Raw genomic sequence first — 24,154 nt, 5'->3', positions numbered from 1 at the left:
TCTCCTATTCCACTAGGTGGTGCCAGGATTGTGGATTTGTAGATCAGGGACAGGATATGACTGGCCTATTTTGTTACATAATCTCATTAACAGCAACCGACTCTGCTGTGAGCAGATAGTGGTGTGAAAGGGATCATAGAACACTCCTGTGGGTTGCTGCATGCCCTCAGCTCCCACAGGGCCTGATGTTACAGTCCCACTGATGTTACAGTCAGGAGTAACTCCACTGGACACCCAGGCAGCTGGGAGCTCACTTACTTCAGGGGCAATTGAGGATGGATAGCACCTTTTAGGTGCTGGCCCAAAGCATTTGCTGCTAAGCTTTCAGGATGAGGTGTACACAGGGCTGTGCCTCCGGAATGTTCTCCATGTACATTATACCCAGTGCTCTAATGCGTTCAGGAACCAGTCAGCCTACAAAGAGTCTGTGCTGAGGAAGGTGCCAGTGACTCCCAGTCCCACCACCACACACATGGCAGCACTAATAATTTATACTGATGTTAGCACTTGCAGGAGCCACACTGGGATAAGGCTGCAGGGCCCACCTTCACAAAGGGACTACTGTTATCCACAAAACCCTGGCTCAACTGCTGCCACTTGTAGTCATTCATGATGACAATGGATGGTCATTTGGCCAAGGAAAGTGAATGGGAATGATTCTGTAGCCTGGTAGTTAGGGTCCCCATGTAGGAGGCCTAAATTCAAATCCTTGCTCCTGTGGTTATTTAATTGTTTATCAAAAGTGAAACAACTTCAAGAGGAGAGATTGGGAATGCCCCATACTAGAATATCCCATAGCCCAGTGGGGCATGCTCATGCAGTGTTGGGGGGCTCAAATTAGGGCATGCTCATGCAGTGTTGGGGGGCTCAAATTAGATCCCGTCTCCACATCATACAGGAGGAGGAACTGTCACACTTGTGAAAAGTTTCATTTTCAACAAATCAGCATCTTACAGCAACAATTTCATCAAAAATTGTTGACCATTTCTAGTAAAGGCATCACAATCTGACCCCAACTGACAGTGCTGCCGTTTGTGTCAGAAATGTTATTGACTAATTTTGCATCTGCAGGGTACTAAAGTATGTACGTATAGAGAAGGGGAGAAATATTGGGACAATTAAAAACAAAGGACAACCCAACATTTATACATTTTGTTTTGATACTTTTATTGCTTTGAACAGCTGTCTGGTACCAACCATTTGGAAAGTATAAAAGCTATGATTAATTAGGACATTGAAAACGGAATAAATCCAAGAGAAAAAAGACCTGGAAAATCAGAATTATTACAGAATGCGAAGTGTAAGACAAGAGGGGTTTCTACTATTTTCCTGCTTGAGTAGTTACGTTGACAGAGAGGTTCCTGGTGCAAGTTCTCTTTAACAAGCTAGGGAACAAAGAAAAAAAATGAGTTAAGGATTGAATTTTTTCATCAGATCCAAAGAAGATTAAAAGCATTTGTTTGGGTGTGGCAGATAACAAAAAATTACGTCAGGCAATTGTTCAGCACAGCAGTTCCCTCCTACACACCTTCAACTACATTTATGGTGCATAGATTAAGATGACAGATCAAGGAATGTGTGTAAAAGTGTTCTTATTTCTGTTAGACAGAGGAAATGAGGGCCTTGATCCAAAAGAGGAAGTTCCAGAGAAGCTGAGATGCCTCATCTGGACTCTGAACCACCTTGTTGTGCCCTACGTGTGGCACTGATATGCTGATGGATGGTCTTAGGAGACAGGATTCTGGCTGCAGGGGGTTAGCAGCAGCCTAACAGAAGAAGTGGCTTCACATCCCTTTTTTGCCACGTATCATACATCACTGCAGGCACCACTATAACAGCAGTGACTTTCATGTAACAAATCATTATATCCTGCCCCAGCACAGCAGGCCGCACTAGATGACCTCTTGAGGTCCCTTCCAGCTCCACATTTCTATGATAATTCATCTTCCTTTTATAACATTAAATATCTCTACGTCACTCACTCTCTGAACAAGCAGGACTTGAACACAAGAAAATCATGCAGGAAGACCTCATGAAGCATAATCTAAGGGAATGTGTTACTACCTCCTAGCCTGAAAAGTACAATGCAGACCAGAAAGTAAAACAGTAAAATTCCCAGCTACTAACTTCTAGCTGTTCATGCACCGAGAAAATTAACTTTACTTCACACAGATAAGTTACCTTCTTCCACCTCAATAGGATGGAAGCACCAGGGGACGGCAGGGGGGTTCGACTCAAAACAACATCCTTTTGCCTGGCATTGGTCAGCAGTGATGCCGGGGGGACCGCAGTTCTTTCTGAGTTTTATCGCTGTTGGACATACCTTTTGATCTGTTTTTAAAAGAGGCACGTTATCTTCTGTTTCATTTATCCTATTGATTATTAATATTACCTTAGCACCTAGGGCCCCCAGACATGGACCAGGACCCCTCGTGCGCCAGGCTCTGTACAAACACAGCACAAAAACCACAGTCCCTGCCCCAAACAGCTGACAATCTAAGCCAAGAGCCAACAGCTGGGTAGAGACAGCTAGAGGGAGGCGCAGATGATGTTTATTTGTAATTTGACTGAAATTGTTAGTTTAATAGCACTGGACTCGGCTATAGAAATAGAGGCCAGATTCCCTGCTGCATCAAACACACACTGAATGTGGCAGAAGATGAGGTGGCTGGGGGCGGGGAGGTTGGGTTCTGTCAGGGAGCTGGTTACAGCTCCTTGATTCTACACCCAGCCTTGGTCACAGGTGCTGTCTAGAGCAACTAGGCAACAGCTGCTGGATGGGGGTTGCTGGAGTGCCTGGTGCTCTGGCCACGCCCACTGCTCTGAGTGAGGTTAAGGGAGCTCAGTGGGGGGAGAGATTTTGTGGGCCTATCTCCCCACCACCCAGGCCAGGGACAGTGTTCCTACACTAGAATATTTCTTGAAATACAGTTGTGCTCTGAAAAGTGAAACTGTAAAAACGGCACTGTGTGATTCTGCAGTCTGCTTCTCATGATTCCCATAAGAACCATGTTCCATTTAGAAAATAAAAGACCCACCCCCCCCAATGACAGCCAACCTGGGTTCCTTCTATCTCATGTATCATATATTCTGTTATAAAGATTCTGCTACAAACTGCCTGTTACAACTATGCAGCCTCACTATCTTCAAAAATATGTCCTCAGTGAGAAATGTGCAACTCCTGTTCCTGCAATGAGTTTGCATGGCTTTAACTAAGTGAAACTTAGAGCAGAAAGTTGTTGGTGATGCACAAGAAGGAATAAAACCCATCTTACTCCCAGAGCTGCGGTGGCCCTTTAGGAGTAACAGAAATATAGAGCTGGTTGTGTCATTAAGGTAACTGGAAATAACTGAATGTGGGGAGCAAATCTGCTGAGCAAGAAGTTCCCTTTTTGTGTCTTGTTTTTCAGAACTGAATCACATTAATATTGTTTTCTATTTGGCCCTGGTTTTTGTCTGTTTTCCACCCTATCCTCTTCACTGCTAAACAGAGATCTGGCTCCTTACCTGGGGGCCAACTGGAAGCATGATATATCTTATCTTTATGAAAAGTATAAAAATGACTCTTCATGACAGCGACCAAACATCTTATGGATGCTGAACCTGCTACAGAAAGTATCAAGGTGTCTGTGGACCAAACTGTTACAGCAGATCTGATGTGCGGTAGTTGTGTGACTAATAGGAGAGTTTCTAGACTTACCATTCTAGTGCTGATTAGTGCTTTGTATTGTCTCTTCTAGGCTATGTCTACACTTTGCTGCCATCAGATCGACTAATCTGGATTGACAGAGTAGTCAGTGAAGACCCGCTCATTTAATCCAGAAGTTGACGTTATTAATCCACCCCTGCAAGTGGCGCAGTGCAGTGAGGACAGAGCACAGAAGAGAAGCATAGAAGTCAACGGGAGTTATGCAAGTTCTTTGTGTACTTTGTGTAACTCCCGTTTACTGCCGCTGAATCACGGAGCTAAGTATAGACTGAGCCTTAGTCAGTACATTTATAAATATCTGCTATTACAGGAAAAGCTTTACACAGGGTTTGCTGCTCTTTGGGTGTTCTTGGTACAAATCTCCTCTGGCACAAGTTGCCATAAGCAAAGTTGAAATGGGCTTGTTCTTTCTTTTAAGAACTCTCTAGTTCTCAAGCACTTTTCAGGTAAAACTACACCTCTTCCATCTGCAAAAAGGTGTTGAAAAGGGGTGTCATCCCATGTCTATTTGACTTTGTTACTTCTCTTGGCCCTAAAATAAAAGGACTTGAATTCTCTGTCCTAAATACTCCGGGCAACAAAGAAAGGAGATTCTTGAATGCAGGGGTTTCACTACTTCTCTGTCTATTTCTTATTAACCAGAAACAAACTCGCTCAAGTTTACATGTTCAGTATCCTCCAACTACTCATGTTAAGAGTTGGTGGCTTCATTTACAGATAAGATTGCCTTGCCCTTCTTGACTTTAGTGGGTAGTACTAAATTAGAATTAAGGAACTGGAAGAGTTTTATGGATCAAATAAAACAAATGGAAAAGGCAACCCCTTTGGGTATTTATTACTACTAATGGACACCAGATAGCCTGAGGCCTTTGCTAAGAACTCTTTAGGATTTTGAGGCTAAAATTAAATAATTTATTCTGTATAGGGCCCAACTATGGAGGAGTTTCTATCTCCAGTCTGGATTCTCTATAAAATCGTTTCCTAAGGCAAGTCCTTAGTGTCTTGAGTTACATCCATTGCTCAGATCTTACGATATTCAGCATGTGAGCAGAATTGCCCTGTTATGCTTCATGTTGCAGGATCAGAGCCATGGCTCTACAGTTCCTATTCAGTCAGGTGTGGTTTCCTTAGAGACAAAGTTTGGGAACATCTTTTCAAATTTTAAGGAAAAAAGCAAAATAATGCACAGTCTTAGGCTTCCTGGTAGTATTTATTCAAGGAAGAAGCTAAAACAGGAGCAGTGGTTGAGGTTCTGCAGTTGCCACTAAACGGTTAAAGATGGACTCATGTCTCCTTAAAGGTTTTTTTTTTTTTTTCTGACGGTGGATAAGACTTGATGTGGAATAACTCTACCCCTGGATAGCCACTTAGAAAACAAATTTAAATTAACAGAGACATTCCTAATTTTAGTTAACAGGGCTGCAGATGGGGGCCCCTATTAGTTACTTGCTAACTTCTATCCAGAGGGAAAGCAAATGACTGGTGTAAAGCATCTGAGAAAAATGGAGATATAGGAGCCTTGAAAGTAAGATTGAACGTTGTCTACACTAGTATTTTACACTGTTCTTGCTGGTTGCAGTGTTTTAATAGAAGTCTGCATCCATTTGGTTTTCCTTCTTATTCTGTAAGTAGCACCATTTTCCGCCTACGTACATTTTTGCATAGCTAAGCACTAGGAAAATCAGACATGTTTCGGACAGATACATTACATTGCCTTGCGAGAGGAGCGAAGCACCAAGGGACGCCAGCAACTTCTGAACTGAAACAGCATCCTTTATTCCAGCACTGCTCAGCAGTGATTCCTGGAGGCCCGCAGTTCACTCTGGATTTTGGATCCGTATTACATCGGCATTGAGCTGTTTTGCACAAAAGTCAACATTACTGTGTGTCTCTTTTTATCCCTATTAGTGATTTTATCAATATCATTGAGCTTAAACAATCTTGCAAATATAAATTCTTAATGATCCACTGAAACCAGAAATCATTTGGTCTAGAACTTTTCACTAGTCTAGAGATACTGGCTCCGTTTGAGGTCAATGGCAAAACTTCCATTGACTTCAATGGAGCCAGCATTTCCCCCACTAAGAATTAATGTCCTAACCCAAAGCCCAGTAGGGTCAATGGAATGAGGCCCATAGACTTCAGTGGGCTGTGGATCAGGCCCAGGAGGAAGAATGTGACATCATTTACTATTCCAGATCCAGCGAATTTTGACACCTGTGCTGATCTCTTCCAAAGAAAGAGAAAGAAGGGTTCGGTGCAAATTAGTATAGTTGTGAAGATGCAAAGCCATGGTAGTTAGGTTTTTGTAAAATGAGGGATTAGATGCAAATTGTAATAGCTGGAATTTCAACATTATAATCCTGCAGTAGAGGCATCTGTAATAGATTGGTTCAATAAAAGCTGCCTAAATGTATCAAATGTACCAGCTTAGATGTCGATGACTACTCCTTTCTGTAGAATGCTGCTTATTTTACTAAGAATATGAGAGTTAACCTTGCTCCAAGTGAAGTCAGTGGGATTTATGCTACTGAATTCAGTCACAGCCAGATCAGGATCATGGAACAGTACCTTGAGATGTAATATTACTGTTTTATTGCATACAAATAGGAGATCTGGTGCTGTCAAAGAAGTCAGCAGGATCAGGCCCAGATAAGTGCTTCTGAATGCAATAGCAAATAAATATACTCACCTGGTGCTTCTTCTCCTTCAGTCAGTGCACTGAACCCTAAAATGAGGATGACTGAGAGTAACCAGATCCCCTTCTGTTCCATTGCAGTCTGGAGTCTTGAAAAAGAAAAGAGAGAATTTGGATCTCGGATAAGTACCTCTCACACTCAGAAGGGCTCATTTTATACCCTCTTCTATGTTTGTGCAGCAGGTTGAGATAACATTTTCCCAGACCATGCTCCAATTGGATTATCTTTTTCTTTTGATTAGAATATCTTACCAAGTATATCATACATGTATTGGTGATAGCCATTTGATAAAATGCAGACTCCTGTGATAAATTGCATTTATCATGCACCTTTGACCGCCTCACCTGAGCTTATTTCCTTTGGGACATTCCAAACCTCTGAGCAGGTTCAAACTGTTCCTATATATTTGTAATAAAACATCTTCCCAGAAAAATTATTTTCCCTTCAAATATATAGTTTTTGCTTCAAGACTTTCACTGGGCCAAGGCACACAGCGGGAAATATTCACTCCTGAACCGTTGAAAAGATAGCTCACAACCCATTTGGGCTGTAGAATTGGAAACTACATAATATTAGAAATAAAGAGGTGTTGTGTTAATTTTAATGGAATAGCAGAGCCCAGAAAGTCAAAGGTGTTAACCTGACCCTGTCCCTGTACAACACTAAATAGACCAACATGATTTGGGGTTATGAGTACAGAGACCTGGGCCAGCTTAATACCAAGGTGCAAACACTCAAAAAAATGCCAAAGTTTGGAAATACAAATGTGTGGCCCAGGATATACAAGAGAAAAAGCACATTGCAATAGAGTGGTGTATTCAAAAGAAATTTAATCCAAACTTTTGAGAGAGAATCCAAACTTTTGAGAGAGAAGTTGTTGGTGACAGTCTTGTATTTCATCAAACATTCCCTCTTAGTGGAGAAGAAAATATTAGGTCTGTGGTTGTATACTGAGTTGACTTCTGAGAATGGTGGTTACTTTTTCTGCTTCTGGCAAAACAGAAAGGAAAAGGGATGAAGAGAAAAGATAGTAAAATTGGGAGAAATAAGCTGTTGTTGACATTCTCACAGTACAAATGGGCTGGTCAGCCACAGGTGAACGCTTTGGACTGTGAGGTTAGCGATGAGAGGAATTGTTCTAGCTCACTTCCCTGGTCTGGGATGTCATATGGCTGGGCTGGTCAGGTGCCTCTTGTTTATCCATCTCTCTCAGGCTGGGCAGACTTCAGTGAGCCATTTAATCTTGTGCTGGTGCCATGTGGTACAGTTGGTCTCTGTCTCAGGTGTAAAGCCAACAGACAGAGCCCAGGAGGAATAGAGTAGTTTGCGCAAAGGAAAGGGAAGATAGGGTAGAATCTCACGTATAACAGGCTGGGATCCTCACTGGTCCAGCAGTGAGGGTCAGGTGTCCTCACTGGTGTGCTGCTTTAGACACACTGATGACCAAGGTTCACCAGTGAAGGACAGTCTCTGGAATGAAGCAGAGGCCTGTTGGCCTTTCCTCAAAGGATTCCTCCAGGAGTCTATTCCCTATTTGATCCCCCCTAAGAAATCCTTTCAGAAGAACCCTAAAAGGGGAGTGATCAGTAGAATAGCCCATCTCCTCTCATTACTTGCCCACCATTTAGCCCTAATTTCCAACACAATTTTGGTCTATTAATTTCCATTTTCTTATTAACCAAAGAGGATCTCAACACAGCCCGTGTGTTGTGTCAATAGAGTTTTTTGTATGGTCCTAACCAGTCTCTGTCTCCCTTTCGCACCTTTTTCTATCAACACTTGTTATAGGTGATGGTAACATCGTATGAACTTTCACCCAGTTTCTAACAGTTGTGCTCACAATTGGGGCAGGCCTGATAGTCTCCATTATTACACCAGAATCCAATGGGATTATCAGTTTGTTTCTAATTCCGATAGACTGTGATATTAGCCTCATACCTCTCAACTTGCCAAAGCCCAGATGTGGCCATGTGAGAGAGACCATAAAGGGGCATACAATTATTTATACAGGTAAATTAAAATTCTATGGGATTCACCTATGTAATGTAATCACTCCCTCTGTAACTTCTGCTATAAATCATTTTCAAGAAAAGGGTGGTGTGTAAAAATTTTAACATTATTACTTTAAGAGTGAGAGGTTTCCTGGTCCTGCTTGCATGTGAAGGGGCTTTTTAGGGAAGCATGTAATCTGGGTCTAACAACAGTCAGTCAGCAGACAGACAGCCTAGAGTAACGTGGGATGGGTGATGACTCTCTGTTTTAAAGAGCAGCCTGCTTTGTTTCCCTCTTTTTCTAGGTTCTTGAGTGTTATCATTCTGATGTCTAAGAAATAATGTTGTGTAATGTTGGAACCTTCTAGTTTATATTTAATTTCTCTGTTTGCATGTTGTGAAACATAACAAAAAATATGAGCGGGACGCCAAATTCATGACGAATGTGGGGAACTATTGGATTAAAATGAGTGACATTCCTTAGAAAGAGGTTTGTTTGAGAACTATGATGAGAGCTTAAAATCCTGATGCTACTGGGAATAGCCTAAAATAGCTTTTCCGTATTTAGAATTTTCAGAATACAATCTCTGACTTTGAGGTCTGTTTTGTCAGACATGATTCCAAGGCATGTAAAGTGAAAGGATACAAAAATAGTACCAATAAAAAGAAGATAAATATTTCTGTGTTGTATTGTATGCTGTGAACATAACTGCTAAATAATTGTAATGTAAAATGTGGCAAGTGCAGGAAACACAATGGTGTACTTTACTATAAAGGTTTTATTGGCACCAATTTGGGATGACCCACGCACATCACTTTTGTGTGGGTTCATCACCCAGGAGTTATGTAAATTTTCTGAGAATCATGCTAATGAAACCTTTGAGCCACACCTGCATGTGTTCCACAGCTACCCTGTTCATCTAGCGACTTTAATAACCAAGAGAAAATGATGTTCTACATATTTGCAGTCCTCACCGGCAGAGGGTGGGTCTTTGTCCCCAGTAGTACTGGACCATGTATAGAGATTTATGAGCCTGCTACTGCTTACAAGAGAGTAGATTAGTTCAGAGGTAAATCATCAGCCGATGTTAATAGTCATAGCTCCATTGAAGTCAATAGAGCTACAACAATTTAGACCAGTCAAGGAGCTGATCCCTTTAGTTTAAGCAAATAGGACCACATGCTTTTTTCATCCAGAGGTCCTGTGTTCATTCCCCACAAATGACTGATGCATGTTACATCTTGACAAGGGAAAAACGAATTCCCTTTACAGCTTTTTTTTAATTGGGGGAGGAAGTACTTCTTGTTTTTAAAATTAAAAAAAAAAAAACATTACATCTCCTTCCCAACCTGTACTGTGGTTACTCAAAGGCAAGTCCTGGCTAAGTGAACATTATTAGGTTGATGTGTATGGGAATCCTTTTGCCATAGTTTATTATGTTGCAGGGAGGCTGAAGAGGACAGGCAAGTATGGAGGGTAGAAAGGAAGGCACAGAGGCAGGCAGGGTGAGGGTCTGGCAAGTCCATCTGCCCAGTGCATTCCTACACAGTTCAAGGTGCGGAATGCTTTACAAAGGCGTAATGCTTCCTGACGCTGGCACTCAGTCAGGGTGTTTCATCGCCAAACTGGCGCAGCTCTGCTCCCACAGAGACGCAACTGATTAGGCTGATTGGAAGATGGGCTGGACTAAATCTCCCATGATGCACCACCATATACCCTCTTGCTGAGGTGCATCATGGGAGATATAGTCCAACAAAGATGAATGGTCCGTACATGATAATGGGGCAAGAATCAGCTGAATTACAACTCCTATGAGGTACGAAGGCAGCATTTATTATTTACTGACCATCGCTAAGTAACTGAGCCAGTTTCCACCCCGCAGCCCAGATTGTGCCCATATTGATGGTATACGCCTTCCTGATTACCAGGGAAATCTTCCTGTTTACTGGTATCAAGTGGGTGAATTACTTTTTTAAATCCCTGGAATAGAACAATATAGTTTAGTGGCTTGTTTTGTGCACTGAGTTCTTTGACAGTATGTTATCAGTCAAAATTAAGAACTCTTTTAGCCGCCACAACTTGTTTTGAGGATAGTTTGTGAATTGAAATACATTATTGAGCCTGTACTAATTATTTTGGTCTAACATGGCAAAGCTCACTTTTCTCAAAATCCATCCATGCTCAGTGCATTGGAGTTTCTTAATGGAAGTCGTGATCCATCAAAGTATTCTGGGTTATCGCTTTATTCATTTTTTTATTCATATATTATGTAAGAGGAAGTAGAGGTGGTCTGTGTTACAAATTAACATTCTGCAATTCATGACAGACTTCTTCCCACCATCAAATGGAGAAAACTTCACATTTCAGATAAAGGGTTTCAATTTTTTTCCTTACACACAATTTTGCCAATGCAATCTAAGATCCCGATGCATTTACTACTGAAAACAATGAGAGTCTTTCCACTGACTTCAGTGGGAGTGGCTGCAGCATCAGATCATAGGAAAAGCTTAGGTGGCTGAAAAATTCTTCTTTTATAGGAAAAGCAAATGAATAAATGAATTCCTTTTTGTCCAAAAGTGAGGAACTTTGTTGCTGTCAGAGCACTGCAGCAGTGTTGAGTTAATTACTTGATCTTGATATAATTCATAAAAAGTACCTATTTTATTTGTTGATCCTGCTTCTTAATAAATAATTTATTAAGTCTGTTATCAATGAGCTGTCAAATGTTGGGCCCAATCCCAATCTACTCACAAAAGCAAAACTTCCACTGAAGACTTAACTATGTAAAGAGTATAGGATTAGGCCCTTAACAAATAATTTAATCTGAGGGCTATGGGCTTCTATTCTTTTTGCAAATATACGATTGTTAAATTCTTAATCTGTTTATCTCCTTTGTTATAATGGCTGGAAAGTTATTTCAGATTTCCCAGGAGCAAATTTATTTCCTTTCCTTCGGCTAGCAATCGAATTTTATATATCTGTATTTTGTATATTTGTGGAACCCATTATCTGCCAATTGTCAAAGGATTGTCTGACCAGTCCCAGGGCTGTCTCATGAGGTGTAGAGGGATAGGGTTAATTTAAACTGAGACCTTCACTGCAGGTTTTGAGCACTGAACAGTTATTGAATATTTATGCCCAATTTGTTATGTGGAAACATATACACTATCTCATTTTTGGCGGCATTAAAGCATTCACTCAAGGGGATCCTCTTAGAAGACTAAAATGAGAGTGAGAGAAAGAAAGAAAACTACAAATCTTTGTAGTCTTTTTTGGATTCTCTTATTGTTTCAGAGAGATGCCTCATTCTGAAGAAAAGAGAAACTGAGCCTATTTCAAATATCTTGAGTCCTTAACTCAGACACACAACATCAGTTACAAATACTTTACATGTATATTGCACCTTACATTCTGTAAAGTTCTAAAGAGCTAAACTAGCTATTAGACTATAAAAATCACATATCCTGTAATGAAATGCAGCCACCCCTGGGGCAGAATACATTCTTTCATAGATTTTAAGGGAAGAGTGGACTGTTATGATCATTTAGTCTGACCTTCTGCATAAACACAGGTCATTACATTTCACCCAGATTACAGCAACAATTTTAGTCTAGCAACACTACATGACAGTTTTTAGGAGGGGAAATGGGGAATTTTCAGTAGATTCAATGCAGTTGCCCCAGATAGATTTTTGACCAAGACACTGGGGCTAATACTTCTCTTGTAGGACCAGATGCTGATATCCTTCCCTGCACAAAATAGCACTTACTTCATGAGCATTCCCACTGGAATCAATGAGATGCCTTGAAGACTAAGGTGCTAGTCAACAGGTGTAAAAGTAGCAAAATGCGGCCCATAAAACTAGTGATGCAAGATCCTTAATGGCCATGAGTGCCGGAGCCCAATTCTGTCACAGTAAATTTCACACATGGTGCAGAGGGCCTGGCAAGAGTCTGGACATCACTGAGGTAACTGCAGGAAAACAGGGCACACATTGAGGTCTCTGTACTTCCTGTGCACTGCGGAAGGGAGCTTCCTACCCATCCCAAACAGAGCAGTGCTCAAATTTTGGGGGGAGGTTCAAGAGAGGGTGGTCTGGGGAGGGACCATGGGATCTCCAGCTATGCATATCCAGCAGCCCTGACACACCATGCAGGAGAAGTAGAGTGGCAAGGGCCTCTATTCCTGCCTCTGGCCGGGGTAGTGTCTGCAGAGGGTCTGTATGGCAGCCATGTGGACAGTTCACGGATTGGGAATACTGAATCCCAGCCTCCTCAACTCCCATTTAGTATCCCACACACAGCCCCTTGACTCGGACTTTATGTGGTTTTCTGCTGTTTCTTTGTGACTTGGGGCTGATATGTGGAGACAAAGCTACACAATTGAGAACTCTGATCAATACACAAGAACACACAGAGCTATGTGTAGAGATAAACAGAATAAACAGGCAAACACAGTGCTTGATATGGCATTGTTAGATACCGTTTATATAGAAATGTATATACAAGGGTTCATGCACACACTGTAGATATTGTGTGCTTGTAGTGTAGATAGGTGTGTGGGTGGGGTGGGTTCAGTTAGTGTGGGTATCAGCATGTAGATGAAGAGTTGACATCTTATCTGGATACGCTACAACATTGCCTTTGCTTGGAGCTTTATTTCTTGTATATTCTGAATACATTAGATTAGGTTTCTAATCAATTTTGAGATTATCTGATTTAAATTGTGATTTATTCCATCTCCCATACTGCTCGTGTTTTCTTTACCCACAAACCATTTATGTGGTTTACTTTTGCAGGCTACAACATGATGATACATTTCCTGCTATCGTTAATAATTTGAAGAATTCCAGCTCTTTGTAGATAAGAAAGTTTGGGGGAAAGTATTTCGGTTCCTCTGAGATGCACTTAGCCCACCTAAGGACAGTGAGGATGGGGTTCTATCCTGCCCTGACCCTGGACACAAATCAAACCAGCCTTAAGGCTAAGAAAATGACATAATACAGACTTCAAAATCTGTGACTGGCAATTCCCAATTTTCTTTGTTGTCCTTAAGAACCTTGTTGGGAGTATTAGGGGTACATACTAGAACAGGAATGGAAATTTTCAGAAGGGTGCCATTTAACTTGCTAAGGTTAGATGTAGTACAGAGTAGGTTTATGGTATGAAAAATCAACTCTGCTCCATATACAGGTGGTCAGGTCTCAGATTCCTACTTGACCTCTAAAACACAGGTGATTCTTTAGCTCAAATGGTAAATGTGTGTGTTTCAGAAGCTAAAAGAGTAAAGTTCTAGTTATGGCTTTGTGGGGATTATCTGTGGTGTTTGTAGCAATAGCTCTTTTGCGCAGTGGACCTAGTAGCTTTGTTTCTACAAAGTGTAAGTACAATAGTTCACACTGTTCTTGTGTTACAGGGCAGTAATTATTACCCTATGGAGCCACTCACAGCAGCTCTATGCTAATGGTTGGACAACCGGAATTCTTCAAGAGTTCTCATGTACTTTGTCCTGGACTTCAGGAATGATTTCCAGGTGCTTCATGCTCTTAAAACCAGCTGCTCAGTTTGTCTTTGTGACTCTCATGGGATGAGCTGTCAGAGTTCAGAACTCCACAGATTGACCGTAGGCCTGTGTGAGCCAGGCACACTTAATGATAGGCCTCTCAGAGGAAACTCTGCCACACAGAGATAGATCCCTTGCAGTAGTTTCACTTGTATGTATTTAGCATTGGCCCTAAATAAGCAGACCTGGTGTTAGGCATGTTTTGGGAGGTAGCATCCAACAGATCCTCATTTAAACTCTTTGACTCACCGAAGTGTTCACTTATGTGACCCTTTAGAAAGAGAGGTGGTTGGGTTTGGTAGTATCATATTGACCTTGTGCCAACTGCTCTTTCTTTCCGTTGAGAATATATAATAAGCCGTACACGTTTCCCTTACAAATAAATTGCATTATTAACTCAGGAGCCAACTGCTATATATTTTCTATCCTGTTCATATCCTGATTGACATTTTAAAAACAATCTCATGCCTGATTTTAGCAAGCAGACCACAGAGCCAATAAATATCTCCCCTGTGGAACTGTTTTAGCTTAGTTGATTAGTTACTAATATAACAGGTATAAGTATAAATCGGACAACTAAACTCTTGGCGGTCCCTCAGCATGTATCTCAAACCCCAGGTATGTATTTCTCTTTTAATTTTCCTGTAATGCTTTTGACCACATAACTGTTTTGATTGTGTTTAAACTATGGTTTTTGCCTTTCATTCCAGAAACTGTTATTCAAGGCAGATGGAAAAAAGCAACGTCTGATTTCCTTGTCCCCTGCCCCCCCAAAGGTGCTGGGAACCCACAATTTGCATTTGCTTCCACAGCAACAGTGGGTGATTAGTGCCTTCAAAAAGTCAGCAGTACTACAGAAGGAAGAAGAGGGACTTTGAGAAGTAAAGAATCACAGATAAAGACAAATAAGATATTCTAAGAGAATATCAGAAGCAAGAAGCCTTTGAGAGTTTATTAGACTAGTAGGGAGGAAAAAGACACTGCAGAGAAGTTACTAAAAATATACCTCAGCCTTTCGAAATGGGGATAATATAGTGATACCTACTTCTGAGACACTTTATACAGGTGGTAATAAAGACACGACAGTGCTAGTGAGTGAGGTGTCAACGTAAGACTTGCTGGAACAAATGGATAAAAGAAGAGCGCAAGAAGTCATCTTCACCTTCATTAACTATGCTAATAGATTGGAGGGTAGCCAGTGTTACAACCAGCAGATGTAATTTGTTTGGACTAGAGTTGGTCAGGAATTTTCCAGCAGAAGAGGTTTTACTAAGAAAATGCCAATGTCTCAAAACAACTTTTTGTGAAAACATATCCGTTTGAACAAACTTCTGATGAAACACAGGCAGGGATCTGATGGAACCTTGCCTGATTTCCTGCAGTTCTCATGTTGAGATGCTGGGGAATCTGGGCTTTCAGGGTCCATGGGCGTGGGGTGGCTTTGCCACATGAATTGCCTTGAAATTGGGGACCACAGTGTTTCCTGGCTCTGGGGCAGCCCCAGTATGTGGAATGACTTGGGGCTGGGGACTCCAGAGCTTCCAGGGTTTGTTATTCCAGAGCAACCCTGCCATGTGGACTGACCCAGGGTCTATGTCTTCCAGGCTCACTGCCACAGAGCTGGGCTCCTGGGATCCTGGGCTTTAGCAGGGCTCAGCTCGTGGCTCTGCATCAAGGTACCTGGAAGCCCTGAGCAGCCCAGCCACACTACGACAGATGAAATGATGCCTGAGTCTGCCCTTAGCCCTGGTCTACACTACAAACTTATGTCGGTATAACTACATCGCTCAGGGGTGTGGAGAATCTGAGCGACGCAGTTAGACCGAACTAACTCCTGGCATTGCAATTATATAACAATGGTAGCAACAATGATATGCACAGTCATAATTTAATCATACAATGTCATACTCACGTACTAGCACAATCTCATATTTAGTGGCCCGTGTGTGCCAAACTCAAAATATCCAGTACTGTGTCATGCAGAGAGGATGTCCAATATAAGGCTATGAGCCAGTTCTCGTTATCAATGGGAAATTTAATTTAGATTAAAACTCTAAATCCTTTCCATAAGCATTTTCATTGGAAAACATTTTGGTGATTTTTTTTTTGAGTAGCTTTAAGCTGGTTGGAAACTAGAGGGTAGGGAGGGGAATAATAATAAAAAAAATTGTAAAAAATGTAGTGAAATATTTATCTTCATTAACCTGAAAAACAGAGAATAATTATTGCATGCTCATCAGAATTATCCATTGCCTATGCAGATAAATGACATACAGCAATACAGGAAGATGATATCAATGTCTGTGCATGTAGTATATACTGATCTGCTACTGATCCTCTAGAACCAGGATCCTGTCTCCTTGTACTAGCCATCCGCACCAATGCCACATGAAGGGCACAAAAAGTTGGTGCAGATTCTAGTTGGGGCATCCCAGCCTGTAAAGGGTCCCCTGTCGTGGGTGGGGCCGATGACCCTCTCTCACAGTCAATCTGTGAGGGAGGCTATACCTCCCAGCGCCTGTGCCCTGTGAGGAGTCCAAAAAAAAAGGGGACCGTCTCCTGCCTTTAGCAGGGCAAGCCGGTTTCCGGCTGCGGCCCTTAAGCAGGGAGAGCCAAGCAAACGTTGAAGTAGTCTCTGGCCCTTATTAGGCAAGCATGCAGTTCACAGCCCCGTCCCTTAGGCAGGGCGGGCCGGCAAACAGGAACGGTCTCGAGCCCTTTGTAGGGCGAGTAAGCAGTTCTGAGCCCTGGCCTTTAGGCAGGGAAGGCAGGAAATGGGGAGAACAGTCTCTAGCTCCCCAGAGAAGTGAGGAAATAGTCCCAGGCCAAGCCCTCAGGCAGGGCGGGTAGGCAATGGGGAAAACAGTCTTTGGCCCTCAGCAGGCGATCATCCCTATCATGGCCTCTGCTCTGATCATAGTGACCTCCTAGGTATAACAGAAATAAAGAAACAGGAAATCCTTACACACTGTCTATCATAGACCAACTGAACTCCTGTGTACAGTCAGTTGAGGATGTGTAGAAGGGCACTATTGCCTGATATACACCTGTCAGTTTGTCACACCAGTGCTCCTTTGTGATGCAGAAAAATCTTTTCATTGACATGCAGGCTTGATGGGAAAATCTGACCCTCAAATATTGATTTTCCCTTTTTTTTCTACCCTCAGATTGTTAAAGTAAATCTGCCCCAGGAACATACACCAGGAACTTAGCTCTCAAGAGAACCATTAAAGAAGGAATGTCTTTAAATCTGGTGGTTTGTACTCTGTAATAATGCTGATTTCCAGGTCATTCCTGTCTTGGATTTACTACTTTACAATAGCACAGTTAATCTTGCCAGGGGTGGGAGTGGGCCAGGATCCAGCTGCACAGAAGCATTCTTCCTTTAATCCAGTGACGGTACCTATTTACAATGTTTTCTCAATCTGCTGCACTCCCCTGGTGGGATTTCTGAATGAATAAATGGCACCTGAATTTTCATGAGACCATCTCTGAGTCTTGTAGTTCACCAGCTCTACACAGCAATTCCTTCCTGTTCTGACTCTGCTCCGTCTTAAGTGTTCATGTTCCCACATCACGTAGGGAGGGAATTGTGTCTAATAAGTGCTTAATCTGCCTCAATTTACAGCTTTCAGCATCTAACCCACTGCTCAATATAAGTTAGTTAGTAAGAGCTTAGCTCTTTAGCTCAAACTGTAGACACTTGTGCTTTGTGTTCTGGAGGTGCCTGATTAGTCCTTTACCCTGTCAGTGTAAAGGAACCTTAAAATGAGTGAGCCTTTATGAGTAAGAATTAGAGCTGGATGGGAAAGGGTTTTATGGTCAATTATATTTCCCTTCATCAATGGGACAAAATTGAGAACCTTAATTGAGGCAATAGCCCAGTAATTAAAGCATGCAGCTAGATGTACAAGATCCCAATTCAAGTCCTTCCTCTGAACTGGGCAGAGCATGGGTATAAACCAAAGATTCCCACTTCCCACATAGGCCATTAGCATTTTGAAGAGAAAGTCCCTTCTGGACCCAAGAAACCTCCTCAATGAAAGTTCTGTAGACACCGTCACACTTGAGAAAAGTGTTATCTTAAACAAATCAGCATTTTACAGCAACAATTTCATCAAGAAATTGCTGACCACTTCTAGTAAAGGCATCACAATCTGACCCCAACTGACACTGCTGCCGTTTGTGTCAGAAATGTTATTGACTAATTTTGCATTTGCAGGGTACTAAAGTATGTACGTATCAAGGAAGGGAGAAATATTGGGACAATTAAAAACAAAGGACAACCCAGCATTTATACATTTTGTTTTGATTCTTTTATTGCTTTGAACAGCTGTCTGGTACCAACCATTTGGAAAGAATAAAAGCTATGGTTAATTGGGTCATTGAAAAAGGAGTCAATCCGAGAGAAAAACAACTTGGACAATCAGAATTATTATAAAATGCAAAGTGTAAGATGAGAAGGGTTTCTATTATTTTCCTGCTTCAGTATATACGTTGACAGAGAGGTTCCTGGTGCAAGTTCTCTTTAACAAGCTAGGGAAGAAAGAAGGTAAATGAGTTAAGGCAGGGGTTCCCAACCATTTACTCAGCGTGCCCCCATTTAAACACTGAAAATTTTGGCAATCCCAGCAGACAAGTCATGGCATTGTAATGCTTATGGTATTTATATATTTTATTTAAAACATTTAAATTCATTTTAACGTTTTATTAAATAAAAAATACACAGCAGGCCGCACTAGATGACCTCTTGAGGTCCCTTCCAGCTCCACATTTCTATGATAATTCATCTTCCTTTTATAACATTAAATATCTCTACGTCACTCACTCTCTGAACAAGCAGGACTTGAACACAAGCAAATCATGCAGGAAGACCCCATGAAGCGTAATCTAAGGGAATTTGTTACTAACTCCGAGCCTGCAAAGTACAATGCAGACCAAAAAGTAAGACTGTAAAATTCCCAGCTACTAACTTCTAGCTGTTCATGCACCGAGAAAATTAACTTTACTTCACACAGATAAGTTACCTTCTTCCACCTCAATAGGATGGAAGCACCAGGGGACGGCAGGGGGGTACGACTCAAAACAACATCCTTTTGCCTGGCATTGGTCAGCAGTGATGCCGGGGGGACCGCAGTTCTTTCTGAGTTTCACCGCTGTTGGACATACCTTTTGATCTGTTTTTAAAAGAGGCACGTTATCTTCTGTTTCATTTATCCTATTGATTATTAGTATTACCTTAGCACCTAGGGCCCCCGGACATGGACCAGGACCCCTCGTGCACCAGGCTCTGTACAAACACAGCACAAAAACCACAGTCCCTGCCCCAAACAGCTGACAATCTAAGCCAAGAGCCAACAGCTGGGTAGAGACAGCTAGAGGGAGGCGCAGATGATGTTTATTTGTAATTTGACTGAAATGGTTAGTTTAATAGCACCGGACTCGGCTATAGAAAGAGAGGCCAGATTCCCTGCTGCATCAAACACACACTGAATGTGGCAGAAGATGAGGTGGCTGGGGGCGGGGAGGTTGGTTACAGCTCCTTGATTCTACACCCAGCCTTGGTCACAGGTGCTGTCTAGAGCAACTAGGCAACAGCTGCTGGATGGGGGTTGCTGGAGTGCCTGGTGCTCTGGCCACGCCCACTGCTCTGAGTGAGGTTAAGGGAGCTCAGTGGGGAAGAGAATTTGGCCTGCAGTTCCTACATGAGGTGCTAACAGCAGAAACAACCTGATTTCAATATCCCAGCAGTATGAAGGAATCAAAAACAGATCTCAGGACCTGGAAACAAAAGGTGACAAGTTATAAGAAGAGTGTAATAATTGGCTTTGTACAGATTGTAAACATCTCTTACCTGGGGCATGTTTAACATGACAACAATGCAGCTTAGAGCCTAAACTATACATTAGGGAGGTTTGGCTAGTGAGGGAACATGACAGCCACTCCAGTTTTCTCAGCGTAGTCAGGGTGAGGCCATGGCTGTTTAACTTAGGTCCAGACTAAGTGGAGGGGGAGCATCCCACATCAGAGGGATCGTGGGGGAGAATTGTGTCGAAGAGGCAAAATGCTTCCTAGAACTACCTAGCATGCAGGAGCTGGAAGAGTCATGATATTGCCTCTTCCTCCCTCCACTGGTTTTGTGGTGCTGTCTCCCCTGCCGGATGGAGTGAGAATGAAACAACCCCTGTATTCTCCAGATCACATGGAGTGCATTTCAGCCTGACCTTTACATAGGTGGAGCTTCAGAAAAGGTCCCAAAAGCCCAGTCAGAATCTGGCTCTTAACAAGGGTGTTGTACTTTCTTAGTCTAGTGGGAGGAGCAAAGCCTAGGTGGGGAGGCAAGAGCAGTTCAGCAAGTAGGTCAGACCCAGGGGAATTGGTTCGATCTGTACTCAGCCTTCAATCCTGTCACGGAAGTAGGATGCTTAGGTGGTAAGCAGGGCCCATGCATTAAAGTAGGGGTGAAAATAGAGGTGAAAATTCACATCAGGTTCCAGGAGACCATTGCAGAATTGCAATCAACTGATGATAATTGCAAATGTGCACATCTGTTTGGTAAACCCCCAATTCCCTTGCAGTAGCTGTGGAAAAATCTTTGTGGGCCTATCTCCCCACCACCCAGCCCAGGGACAGTGTTCCTGCACTAGAATATTTCTTGAAGTACAGTTGTGCTCTGAAAAATGAAACTGTAAAAACAGCACTGTGTGATTCTGCAGTCTGCTTCTCATGATTCCCATAAGAAACATGTTCCATTTAGAAAATAAAATGACCTGCCCTGCCCCCCCAGTTCTCAGAGTGCAAAATCAGCAGAAGCTCTGAAAGCCAACCTGAGTTATTTCGATCTCATGTATCATATATTCTGTAATAAAGATTCTGCTACAAACTGTGCCTGTTACAACTATGCAGCCTCACTATCTTCAAATTATGTCCTCAGTAAGAAATGTGCAACTCCAGTTCCTTCAATGAGTTTGTATGGCTTTAACTAAGTGAAACTTAGAGCAGAAAGTTGGTGGTGGTGCACAAGAAGGAATAAAACCCATCTTACTCCCAGAGCTGCGGTGGCCCTTCAAGAGTAACAGAAATAAAGAGCTGGTTTTGTCATTAAGGTAACTGGAAATAACTGAATGTGGGGAGCAAATCTGCAGAGCAAGAAGCTCCCTTTTTTGTTTCCTTGTTTTTCAGAACTGAATCATATTAATATTGTTTTCTATTTGGCCCTGGTTTTTGTCTGTTTTCCACCCTATCCTCTTCACTGCTAAACAGAGATCTGGCTCCTTACCTGGAGGCCGGACTGGAAGCATGATATATCTTATCTTTATGAAAGATATAAAAATGACTCTTCATGACAGTGACCAAATGTCTTATGGATGCTGAACTTACTACAGAAAGTATCAAGGTGTCTGTGAACCAAACTACTTCAGCAGATCTGATGTGCAGTAGTTGTGTGACTAATAGGAGAGTTTCCAGACTTACCATTCTAGTGCTGATTAGTGCTTTGTATTGTCCCTCCTAGTCAGTAAATTTATAAATATCTGATATTACAGGAAAAGCTTTACCCAGGGTTTGCTGCCCTTTGCTGCCAAAAGCAAGGTTGAAATAGGCTTGTTCTCTCTTTTAAGAGCTCTCTAGTTCTCAAGCGCTTTTCAGGTAAAACTACACCTCTTCCATCTGGAAAAAGGTGTTGAAAAGGGGTGTCGTCCCATGTCTATTTGATTTTGTTACTTCTCTTGGCCCTAAAATAAAAGGACTTGAATTCTCTGGCCTAAATACTCCGGGCATCAAAGAAAGGACATTCTTGAATGCAGAGGTTTCACTACTTCTCTCTATTTCTCACTAGCCAGAAACAAACTTTTGAGACTAAAATTAAATAATATATTCTATATAGGGCCCAACTCTATGCAGGAGCTTTTATCGCCAGCCTGGAGTCTCTATAGAATAGTTTCCTAAAGCAAGTCCTTAGTGTCTTACATCCATTGCTCAAATCTTGCTATATTCAGCATGTGAGCAGAATTGCCCTGTATGCTACATGTTGCAAGATCAGAGCCATGGCTCTACAGTTCCTATTCAGTCAGGTGTGGTTTCCTTAGAAACAAAGTTTGGGAACATCTTTTCAAATTTTAAGGAAAAAAGCAAAATAATGCAGGATCTTAGGCTTCTCAATAGTATTTATTCAACGAAGAAGCTAAAACAGGAGAAGTGGTTGAGGTTCTGCAGTTGCCACTAAATGGTTAAAGATGGACTCACGTCTCCTTAAAGGTTTTTTTTTTTTTTTTTTTTCTGACATTGGATAAGACTTGATATGGAATAACTCTAGCCCTGGATAGCCACTTAGAAAACAAATTTAAATTAACAGAGACATTCCTAATTTTAGTCAACAAGGCTGCAGTTGGGGTCCCCTATTAGTTACTTGCTAACTTCTACCCAAGAGGGAAAGCAAATGACTGGTGTAAAGCATCTGAGAAAAATGGAGATATAGGAGCCTTGAAAGTAAGGCTGAATGTTGTCTACACTAGTATTTTTCACTGTTCGTGCTTGTTGCAGAGTTCTAATAGAAGTCTGCATCCATTTGATTTACCTTCTTATTCTGTAAGTAGCACCATTTCCCACCTGGACACATTTTTGCATAGTTAAGCACTAGGAAAATCAGACATGTTTCAGACAGATACATTACATTGCCTTGCGAGAGGAGCGAAGCACCAAGGGACGCCAGCAACTTCTGAACTGAAACAGCATCCTTTATTCAAGCACTGCTCAGCAGTGATTCCTGGAGGCCCGCAGTTCACTCTGGATTTTGGATCCATATTACATAGGCATTGAGCTGTTTTGCACAAAAATCAATGTTACTGTGTGTCTCTTTTTATCATATTAGTGATTATATCAATTTCATTGAGCTTAAACAATCTTGCAAATATAAATTCTCCATGACCCACTGAAACCAGAAATCACTTTGGCTGCAACTTTTCACTAGTCTAGAGATACTAGCTCCGTTTGAGGTCAATGGCAAAACTTCCATTGACTTCAGTGGAGCCGGCGTTCCCCCCCACTAAGAATTAATGTCCTAACCCAAAGGGCAGTCAGGTCAATGGAATGAGGCCCATAGACTTCAGTGGGCTGCGGATCAGGCCCAGGAGGAAGAATGTGATGTCATTTACTATTCCAGATCCAGCGAATTTTGACACCTGTGCTGATCTCTTCCAAAGAAAGAGGAAGAAGGGTTCGGTGCAAATGAGTGTAGCTGTGAAGATGCAAAGCTATAGTAGTTAGGTTTTTGTAAAATCAGGGATTAGATGCAAATTGTAATAGCTGGCATTTCAACATTATAATCCTGCAGTAGAGGCATCTGTAATAGATTGGTTCAATAAAAGCTGCCTAAATGTATCAAATCTAGTTAATTGCTGCCCATTTCTTGGATTTTCTAATTGAATTTCTTTCTTTGATTACGCAGTATTATATACAACTTTCATCTTGTATTGACACCACAGTTTAGCATCGGTTAAATAAAGTAACAGTGTGTATTTCAGAGAGAATTAGCTACAGTAGTACATCATGAGGCAAGATCTTCCCAGGTTTCTAATAGGTAGTACCAGCTTAGATGTCGATGACTACTCCTTTCTGTAGATTGCTGCTTAGTTTACTAAAAATATGAGAGTTAGCCTTGCTCCCAGTGAAGTCAACGGGATTTGTGCTACTGAATTCAGTCGCAGCCAGATCAGGATCATGGAACAGTACCTTGAGATGTAATATTAATGTTTTATTGCATGCAAAAAGGAGATCTGCTGCCAAAGAAGTCAGCAGGATCAGACCCAAATAAATGCTTCTGAATGCAATAGCAAATAAACATACTCACCTGGTGCTTCTTCTCCTTCAGTCAGTGCACTGAACCCTAAAATGAGGATGACAGAGAGTAACCAGATCCCCTTCTGTTCCATTGCAGCCTGGAGTCTTGAAAAAGAAAAGAGAGAGAATTTGGATCTAGGATAAGTACCTCTCACATTCAGAAGGGCTCATTATATACCCTCTTCTATGTTTGTGCAGTAAGTTGAGATAACATTTTCCCAGACCATGCTCCAATTGGATTATCTTTTTCTTTTGATTAGAAAATCTTACCAAGTATATCATACATGCCTTGGTGATATCCATATGATAAAATGCAGACTCTTGTGATAGATTGCATTCATCATGTCTCTTTGAC

At 41.8% G+C, this 24,154-nt stretch overlaps 1 protein-coding gene across 1 annotated transcript in view; it reads right to left on the bottom strand.

Annotated features, from left to right (window-relative positions):
- Positions 1-23,891, bottom strand: part of LOC137150933 (integumentary mucin C.1-like) — a 43,602-nt gene extending 19,711 nt beyond the window's left edge. The window contains exons 1-7 of the mRNA XM_067544990.1: positions 23,810-23,891; positions 22,634-22,780; positions 18,990-19,139; positions 18,874-18,880; positions 6,402-6,496; positions 5,419-5,565; positions 2,182-2,331 (exon numbers count right to left, since the gene is read on the bottom strand). Of these exons, the coding sequence (XP_067401091.1) occupies positions 2,182-2,331; positions 5,419-5,565; positions 6,402-6,496; positions 18,874-18,880; positions 18,990-19,139; positions 22,634-22,780; positions 23,810-23,891 (778 nt within the window). The remainder of the gene's footprint in view (positions 1-2,181; positions 2,332-5,418; positions 5,566-6,401; positions 6,497-18,873; positions 18,881-18,989; positions 19,140-22,633; positions 22,781-23,809) is intronic.
- Between the last annotated feature and the right edge of the window lie 263 nt (positions 23,892-24,154).

This window comes from Emydura macquarii, unplaced genomic scaffold, assembly GCF_026122565.2.
Source record: "Emydura macquarii macquarii isolate MOO-44397 ecotype Brisbane River unplaced genomic scaffold, CSIRO-AGI_Emac_v2 contig_1043, whole genome shotgun sequence".
Lineage (NCBI taxonomy): Eukaryota > Metazoa > Chordata > Testudines > Chelidae > Emydura > Emydura macquarii.
The sequence above is the reverse complement of the archived record's forward strand: the minus strand, read 5'-3'. Positions and strand labels throughout refer to the sequence as shown.